Below are 9,615 nucleotides of genomic sequence, written 5' to 3' on the forward strand. Positions count from 1 at the left end.
TTGACTGACTTCATGATTAAGAGCTTGGATTTTTTATTTTTTTATTTTACAGTGAAATGGTTTATTAAAGTAAAGTAAAGGAAAATACCAACAGAGAAATGAAAGTAGAAATATCAGGGAGAAGATACAACAAGATGTTGATGAGAGTTCCTCCCTTTAGCTCTAAGAGTTGGCTGAGTTTTCCGAATGCAGCACATGCATCCTCAAAATTTGCTTAGAACAAACCAAATTAGCAATCTGAAGAATTTGTCTCACAAATCCCTAAGGTGGGTCCAAATCCCCCTTTGACCAAGCGATAATCACCTTCAACCAGCGGGAAAGAAAACTTCTCACAGGATGATCCCTTGAAGGTGAGCCCCCACTTATGCTTCCATTGAACCCAGTTCCCTTTGAATCCCAAGTAGGATGGCAAGATTTTCACCATCATGATTGCTAATTCACCTCCATTTCCTCTCTCTCCTTTTATCTTCACACTCATTGGGGAGCACTTGGCTACCATGGTCCGACTGGCTAAAAGGTCAGGATGGCTTAGGCCTACCCCTCTGATCCTGGCCAGGACATTGGCCTTCTTCAATATGCAGATGACACAATCCTTTTCTACGAAGGCTCCTTAAGCCAAATTCATAACATCAGTGCTCTGCTTAGCTTATTTGAGATCTCATCGGGATAGAAAATCAGTTGGGCAAAATCATCCATTGTTGATTTCAACATCAAGCCAAATTTGCTTTGCTCAATGCAAGCAATCTTGGATGCAAAATTGAGATGTTTGGTGGAACATATTTGGGACTTCCCCGGACCCCTCGTCTCCCTTCCAATGCTTCTTGGTACCTTGTCATTGAGCGATTGGAAGGGCACTTGGCCTCCCAGAGGAGGAAGTTTCTAAAGCAGGCAAACTGATTATGATTAAATCCTGCTTACATGAAATTCCCAACTACTGTTTGTCCATGTTCCGATGTCCTGCTTTTGTCAGAAACAAAATCGAGCTTCTAAAAAGAAGATTCCTGTGGGGAGGGCCAAATGGGGAGAAAAAATATCATCTATTAAAATGGGATGAGATTTGCGAACCTAAATCCCTCGGAGGTTTGGGTATTCAGGATACTACCACTAAAAATTCTGCTCCTTCTTAAATGGATCTAGAAATTCAACCTCTACCTTATCTTAATTTGGAGAGCTCTAGTAGCAGCAAAAGCTAACAAACATTCAGGTTGGTGGACAGAGGGGGGCAGTTCTTTTCTCTCTCCCCTGTTTGGAAAAAAATCGTCCGACTTCTTCCAGATTTCAAGAATGCAGTAAAGTGCTATGTCGGAAACGGTACCTCAACAAAATCCTGGAATGATTGGTGGACTGGCCAATCCTGCCTCAAAATTAGCCATGAATCAATCTCTAGCCTTTCAGGTAATTTTGATGCCTTCATCTCTGACATATGGTTAGACAGTGGGGACTGGAATTTAAATCTCAGAAGAAATTGGCGAACTATTGCCAAGATGTCTCATCTTGCTCGTCCCCCTACTATGGCCACTTGGACTCCCCCTCCCCCTGGGTGTATCAAGCTCAACTTTGATGGCAGTTTTTTTGGCTGCCCTAGTCCTGCAGGTTTCGGTGGTGTTCTTCATAATGGAAATAGTGAACTTCTCTTCTCATATGCTGGCCCCCTTGGCAGGTCAGACTCAACCACTGCAGAACTCGCTGGACTTCTGCACGGGTTCAAGGTCTTCTCTAGCCATCTCTCTGGCACGCTCTATATTGAAGGCGACTCAGCAGTCATAATCAATTGGTGCGCAAATCATGGTCATCCCCCCTGGCGACATTGGGACATGTTCAAGGAAATCTGTAATTTACTTTCTGGGCTAAATTGTTTGTGGAAAAACATTCCACGCTCTGCTAACCACTTAGCAAACTCTCAGGCTAAAGTGGGTGTGTCTCTCCAACACTTTGTTGTGGAGCCAGGCCCTTAACTAGGTTTGTAATTCTCTCTTTTATCAATATACGCACCTTCATAAAAAAAAATCTCAGAAGACATCTTTTTGATCCTAAAGCCATTTTGGCCTTCTATCTCCTTGCAAGCCTTCCCACAGTGAAGCCCAATAACACAAATGATACTTTAATTTGGACACCGTGCTCATAAGGGTCTTTCTCCACTGCCTCTACCTACAACTTCCTATGCAACACATCCATAGCCCATTCAAAACACCCTGCGGCCTCAGCTTGGAACCTCCTTGCCCCGCCACGTGCAAAATTTTTCATTTGGACTGCCTGCAGAAATAAAATCCTCACCTCTGATTCTTTAATCCGGCAGGGTACCCAAGTCCAGGACCAATTATGCCCTTTCTGTAAAATTTCCCCAGAAACAGCCAATCACATTCTCCTATCATGCCAATTTGCCCATTCAGTTTGGGCCTCTCTCTTAAATAAAATTGGGCTCCAATACTGTGTTGCTGCAAATCTATCATCTACTATCCTCTCACTCATTGAATCCAGACTCCCAAAGTTAGGAAAGATGATTATATCATGTTGCATTGGTCATATCCTTTGGGAAATATGGAAAGAAAGAAACAAGAAGAAATTCAAATTCAAATCCTCCCCTGTTGAAGTTCTGACTGAACAAATTTCGGGCCAAGTATCTATCTGGCTCCTTAACCGAAAAGAATTCAAAAACTTTAGCGGCACCAACTTCAGAGAAAATTGGCAGCTCGATGTTGGGCTCTCTCAGCCCTCTTGTCCACCGGTCATGGCTATTTGGACCCCCCCCCCCCCCCCCCCCCCCCCCCCCCCCACCCCCCCACACACACACCCCTTTGGGCCATTTCAAGCTTAACTTTGATGGGAGTGCTCTTGGCTGCCCTGGTCCTGCGGGCTACGGAGGAGTTATACACGATGCAAATGGCAATCTCCTCTTCTCTTTTGCGGGCCCCCTTGGAAACTCAGATTCCACAACAGCTGAACTTTCAGAACTGCTAAAACGGAATTAAAATTTTCAAATCGACTCTCGGGTCCACTCTGCATAGAAGCCAACTCAAAGGTGGCCATCAACTGGTGCACAAAATCCATTAGGCCCCCATAGCGTCACTGGGATATGCACTCGGAAATATGTAATTTAATTTCTCATTTGAATTGTCATTGGAAGTACATTCCTCGTTCTGCCAATCACTTGGCAGACACCCAGGCTAAGGCAGGCATTTCACTCCAACACCTTGTTGTGGAGGAAGGCCCTCCGACCTAGGTTTATTTGTACTTACTCTTCTCTTTTAATCTATTTACACACTTTTTAAAAAAAAAAAAATGATCTCCATTTCCCCCTACCCAGAGTCTCTCTTGGACTGCCGTCAAATAAGAGATCCTGGGTAAGGAGGATTCCGACCCACAATCTACTCAATTCTGCTCTGGCAACACACAGCAATGGTTCTCCAACTTTTCCTAGGAGTGCCTCATTATAATCATTAAATTTCTTTTTTCTTTGAGCCGCACAGAGGAGCAGATGGACTGATTTCTAAATTACAGTTGCAAAAGAGCAAGCCTTTGGGGAGAAAACCCTTTCATTTGGTTCTTACTATAAGGCCCCAAGAAACGGCCTGAGCTACCAGCTCCCAAAGTGTGGATCCAAATTGGCCTTAAGGAAAGAGGAAATTTCCATAAGCTAATCAATAAAGGAGGCTGGAGTACAGATTGATAACCCAAAGGAACAGTTTTTTATTCGTTGTTATTGTCAATTTCTGTTGTGTACTGGTTGAAAAGACTTTTTTGCTTTTTTTCTGAAAGGCGACTCCTCAATTTTTTTATATTACCACTTAGTTAAATCTTCTTCATTTAAAATTTGGAACTTGGACATCAGAGCAAAAGACCAGAAATTCGAGACAAGAAGAAAATATGTGAGGGAAAATATTTGTCAAGTATATATACCCAACTGCTCATTATTCACTTCTATATCGTAGATTACATTATTTCAGTGAGATTATTACATCAAGATTCTCTTTTCTAGTTCTGGTAGAACTCAAACACAGCTTTGTGTACTACGTATCATTCCTTTTATGATAAGGATTTCTTCTTTCTTGATTTTACTTGAATACTCTCACTCAAGCTGGTGCATATAGATTGTTAAAGTTGGGTCTAAGTTCATCCCAAAATTATTTCCAAAATTGAACTTCAACATCTGCTCCCACAGCAACAGAAACCTGCAATAATTGGGAGCTTTATCAGAAACCATAAGGAAAGAGAGCTATTATCCTTTTTCATCCCATTGGCAGATGGGACATGGCTGAGGCCAAGATCTGTACTCTTCTCCAGGGAATCAAGCTTTTCTGCCAACATTTCTTAAGACCTATTCTAGTTAAAGGAGACTCATCCATCATTATCAGCTGGATGATTGAGTCTTCTCCTCCCCTGTGGAGATTCCTGTCCATTTTTATAAGAAATCAAAGATTTATGTTCCACACTAGTTGTAACTTTGCAGCATACTAATTTATTTGATAAATTAGCCAAAGAGGGAGTTGCCAATAGCTCTTTAATAGTGTCAATTTCTCCTCATTTTGTAATTTGAGAGCTAGTTCCCTCCATGCCCTTGCTAAGCAGGGTGCTTCTCTCCCCTCTCTTGAGCTTTTGTAGCCTTTTTGGCTTTGTTTTTTTAATATTATCTATCTTTCTCAAAAATAATTTAAAAATGATTTCTAAAACTTTGCCTCTTCCCTAGTAATAAGCATAACATCTTTCCAGTCCTAGATCTATGGGGGAACTATTCTTCCCTGATGTGTGGGGGCCTTCTTTCTGGCTCCTACATTTGGGCCATTTTTAGGGTTTTGGCCTATGTATAAGTACCTGCTGTAATACTATGTTCAAGTTGGGTTTAAGTCCATCCTCAAACGACTAGCTGAAATTAGGTCTCTGTCCAAATAACTATCATAGGATCTTTCTAACATTGGATCTATGTGGGACTATTCTAACATTGATCATAGACAATTCTTGTGCTGATATTTGCTATAGTCGGATGCCCAACTTGCTAAATGCAGATGATAATGGAGCTGATGATACTGATGCCACGATAAAAAACAGTTGCAAGTTGATAATGGAGTTTAAACTCGGAGGCATAAGGCAACACCAGGACCCACCACATTGTGGTTGGGTGATTTTGTATTTTTCTAATTCATTTATTTTATTTTGTTTTCGAGATTTATTAGTTAGTGATTTTATCTCTTTTTTTATTTCAAATTTCAATTTTCCTTTTATTAATGGGTTGTAATCAGATGGATCATTATTGAGGATGATAAGAAGATTTTCTCCTTACTGTTCTTCCCCTCTCGATATTTCTTTTCTTCCTCTCTAATCTTCTCTTTCTTCTACTTTTCAATTCCTCTTTCCCCTTTCTATTTCGATTACTTCCTATTCCAAACTCCACGATCGGAACCAGAAGATTAAAGGACGTACCTCGTTCCTCATCATTGAGCTTCAAATTTGATTCGTTGTGTGACGGGGGTTCGCTTTGCACTGCCTATTCATCCCTGCTCCCGATCAGCACTCAGCACCATATCTTGGCTGCTGACTCCTGGTCCCCCCATGCTTGCTAGAACTTCAATTTTCGTCGGGGCTTGAGCCACGATGAGGCCCAACTCATTTCTGCACTCACTGTGATATTCAACAAATTCATATTCATCAACACATGAAGGATAAGATCATCTGGCGGCAGGAGGAAAATGGCCAATTCTTGTTGACTTCCTCCTATAATCTTATTAATGGCTGGGTAGTTCCCACCTCACCTCCCCCCCACACACACAAAAAAAAAAAAACTGCCATCGCCTGGTGCTTGTCCACACCTCTTAAAGTCAAATTCTTCTTCTAGTGCGCGTTGCTTGACAAAATCATTGTGGCTACTAATCTTTGGAAGAGAGGGAACTCAGCCCCCTGCAATGTTGATGAGGAAACAGCTTTCCACCTCCTCCTTCATTGCCAGTTCACTTGGAAGGTCTGGACTAGCATGCTCCGTCGAATCGATCTTCATTTCTGCCTTCCCAGCAACCTTCTTGACACCTGTAGACAGACTCCTCTTGGGCACCTCATTGCCTAAGTTAGGGAAAATTTTACTCTCTGCATGTTTTAGCCATATTCCTTGGGCTCTATGGAAGGGGAGGACTAGTAGACGATTCAACTTCAAGATCAACAGTACCAATCACATGACCAGTATGATAATTGGCTAGGTTTCCACTTGGCTGCACACCAGAGAGGAATTTGCAAGCCTGATTGGCACTTCCCTCCGCACCAACTGGAAGGCTCTTACCAGCATGTCTGCCCCCGGCAATACTCCGACTACTCTTGGCTGGGAGTCCCCCTCACCCGTGATTATTAAGCTTAACTTTGATACCAGTGCCCATGGTAACCCGGGCATTGTTGGCTTTGGTGGTGTGTTTCGTTGTGCTGATGGTTAACCCTTCATCACTTACCTTGATCAGATTGAGTATTTTTGACCCCACCTCGGCTGAGCTCTCTGCTCTCCTTCAGGGTCTCATCATCTTTAGAGATCACTTCAGCAGGCCTCTAATCATTGAAGGAGATTTTGAGGTTGTAATTAGCTGGTACTCCTCTTCCCCCTCTGGAGACATTGGGTCGTCTTTCACCAAATTTCTGATATTGTATCCCTCTTACATTGTTATTGGACTCGTGTACTGAGATCAGCTAATTCTCTAGCCAACTCTCTTTCTAAGCTCTAATCCCTTTTTGAAAGGAGTGCTCCTTTAGCTGGTTATTATCTCTCTCCCCTTTTAATAAAATTATCATTTCACCCAAAAAAGGGTTGATTGATCAGACAAAATGTGGAATGGTGTTTGCAAAATGTATGATCAATCAGTATCATCAATCAGACAGAAAGCATAAGGGTGTTTTCAGAGCATATAACCTACTCATAATCTCTCTCGTGTGAAAAAAGTAATACATTACTCATAAACTCAAAAATGATCTGATTGAAATCTCAAAACAAATGGAAAAGAAAATCGGAATATTTAATAAATAAATAAATGATTTCCGAAACAAAGCAAGAGAGTTTTAGCCTTTGTATAACAAACAACCCTCTTCTACCCAATACTTTATTTTTATTGAGTTGAATTGGAGAAAGGTAGTAATTTGTTGGACTTTCCAATTCAATTCCAGTCCAGGTTGGAGCAGTCTTATTTTTTAGGTGAAGCAAGGGAATGGATTCTATGGAGGAAATAAGGGAGGACCTCTAATTTTTTTGTGGAATTCCTTGGAATTTTCTGAGAAAATAAATAAATACTCTCTTTCTCTCTCTCTCAACACTCACAAAATCACACAAAATGACCTTTGGTCTGTATTCCATTGAAATAAGTTTTCCTTTTGCTAATAGCTGTTGACTGTCAATACAGGGTGATGCAGATTATCTGAGATATCGAGGGTTGCGAGAGTTTGATCAGGCAATGCAGCGTCTTGAAGAGGCCTATTGTGTATGTAGAGCCTCTGCTTGTTATTTACTTGTTACCTCTTATCTGTTTTGATAAATTTTGGCCATCCAACAATTTAAAATTTTTATTCAATTATGTTTTGGTAGGCAGATTTGCTTGTTATAATTTGTTTATTGTGTTAGGGTTTTATTCATGAGAAGAGAACTCTGCTTGTTAGTGAGCTTATGATTTGTTCAAGAGTATTGATTCCTTTATAGTATCAGTTTCTTGAGCTTTAGGACAGGATTACGATATTTTCTTCTTATTGTCTTATTGCCTCTATTTGCTTACAATATATAGGTCGTAATTGTACTTTGATGATAGAGAATTTTGTTATAAATAAGAGATTAGATGGTCTGAGTTAGGTTGTCTATTCGATAGCCCTCCTTTCAGTTTTCTCTCTTCCTCTCTTCTTCTTTTTTCTAACTTTTCTCTTCCTGCGTCAACCTCTCCCTCTCCCTTCTGCTGATTGTGCTTAAAGTAAGAAGGCTCAAGATATGATAATCATGTTGCCAAGATTATATGGGAGCATCGATTGGATATTGCTTTATCTTGTAAAGTCTTTGGTACTTCTTTGCTATCAGACATCCTGTAGTATCTTTTAGGAATCAATATGACATTGTAACTCTCTAAATATTTGTGAACTACTCGGCAGTTTATGACTTCAGAGCATCAATATATTTCACGAAAGGATGAAGGAGACCGAATCATTGTTTTTGAGCGTGGAGATTTGGTATTTGTTTTCAACTTCCACTGGAATAATAGCTGTGTGGATTATCAAGTTGGTTGCTTAAAACCAGGAAAGTACAAGGTACATACTTTCTCTACTTTTTCTTGCTCATGGGAAGGATACTTGTTATTTCTTGGAGCTTTGGTAACCATTGGCATGAGTTGCATCTAATGGATCTTGGGCCTGCTTAGGCGGTGTACTACTTCCACTGCTGTAGATGTTTCTTTTTTGAAATAGGCGAGTTTTAACCCAATGCAAACAGCAAGGGAACAAAAGCTAGAAAGAGGGCCCTGTGACAATGAGGGATTGCAGGGTCACTCCATTTTTGGCCAGAGAATCAGCCAATGCTGTCAATGTTGAGAACCCAATTTGCATGTGTAGGTGTCCTACTGGGCTACTTGCTGCATAAGACTCATGTCTCTGCTGTACATAAAACTGGTCCACTGTGGCTTGCATTGCGTGATAATGAAAATATACTCAAGAGTTAATGGGGATTCAGCTGTACCTGTTTTGAAGCCCTAACACATTGACAGCATCTGGCTGCTTAAATTGTCAAATTCACAATAGGCCAGGCCTGCCTGGGAAGTTTTAGGTGATGAACTTTGGCACAATTGCATGGTATTTGCCACGTTCAATGTGTTTCCCCTGCCTTCTTAATCATTCTAATTTGAAATTTCCTCAGAAGAAAATGTGTCACTTTTGCAGATTGTCCTGGATTCAGATGATAAACTGTTTGGTGGATTCTGTAGAATTGATCCCACAGTAGATTACTTCAGCTCTGTAAGATAAAATTAGATACACAACTTTTTTCTTCTCACTCTGGAAACCTACTCTTTTTGCTTATCAAATTAATGGAATTGACATGTAGGAGGGTTGGTATGACAATAGGCCTCATTCTCTCCTAGTCTATGCACCTTGTAGAACTGCTGTTGTCTATGCTTTAGCTGAAGACTGAATCAAACATGTGAAAAGGGTATACTTGCAGGTGACTTGTCTACTGAACTATTATGTAATAAGTCAGTTTGAGCAAAGCCATGACATTTGTATACATGGTATTCATTGCCTATTCTAACTTAAATTTTTTACTCACTTTAGGTGTGTATTCCATAAACCATGGCTGTTGAGCGTCTAAAAAATTCTGGAGTGATGGAAGTTGTGCACTGCTGCCATGGGAAACAGACTGCCATGTAGATGTCTTGCCGGTATTCTCTGATGTTTGTATAGCTACTGTTTTCATTTTATTTTTCCTAACAACTATAATGTATTATATTCACGAGAAACAGACGTAGGGCAGAAGGCCTACTGTATGAGGTTTCTAGTCTTTATCCTTTCCTTGTCTTTTTCTTTTCGGAAATATCAGTTATCTCACTCAACTGCAGGAAGTCCGCTTTGCAGTGACACGGCTTAGTGGCAAATAAAGTAAAATTAAGTATCATAACATGTTTTAGA

The 9,615-nt window shown here is 40.7% G+C and overlaps 1 protein-coding gene across 1 annotated transcript in view; it reads left to right on the forward strand.

Moving 5' to 3' along the window:
• LOC137956867 (1,4-alpha-glucan-branching enzyme 2-2, chloroplastic/amyloplastic-like) overlaps positions 1–9,615 on the forward strand; it is a 76,692-nt gene extending 67,077 nt beyond the window's left edge. Inside the window, exons 19-23 of the mRNA XM_068804520.1 lie at positions 7,362–7,439; positions 8,092–8,247; positions 8,872–8,946; positions 9,035–9,151; positions 9,262–9,615. Of these exons, the coding sequence (XP_068660621.1) occupies positions 7,362–7,439; positions 8,092–8,247; positions 8,872–8,946; positions 9,035–9,121 (396 nt within the window). The 3' untranslated portion in view covers positions 9,122–9,151; positions 9,262–9,615. The remainder of the gene's footprint in view (positions 1–7,361; positions 7,440–8,091; positions 8,248–8,871; positions 8,947–9,034; positions 9,152–9,261) is intronic.

This window comes from Aristolochia californica, unplaced genomic scaffold, assembly GCF_029961685.1.
Source record: "Aristolochia californica isolate CCGP_79_NKW_82.1479 unplaced genomic scaffold, dmAriCali1.0.hap1 SCAF_2, whole genome shotgun sequence".
Classification (NCBI taxonomy): domain Eukaryota; kingdom Viridiplantae; phylum Streptophyta; class Magnoliopsida; order Piperales; family Aristolochiaceae; genus Aristolochia; species Aristolochia californica.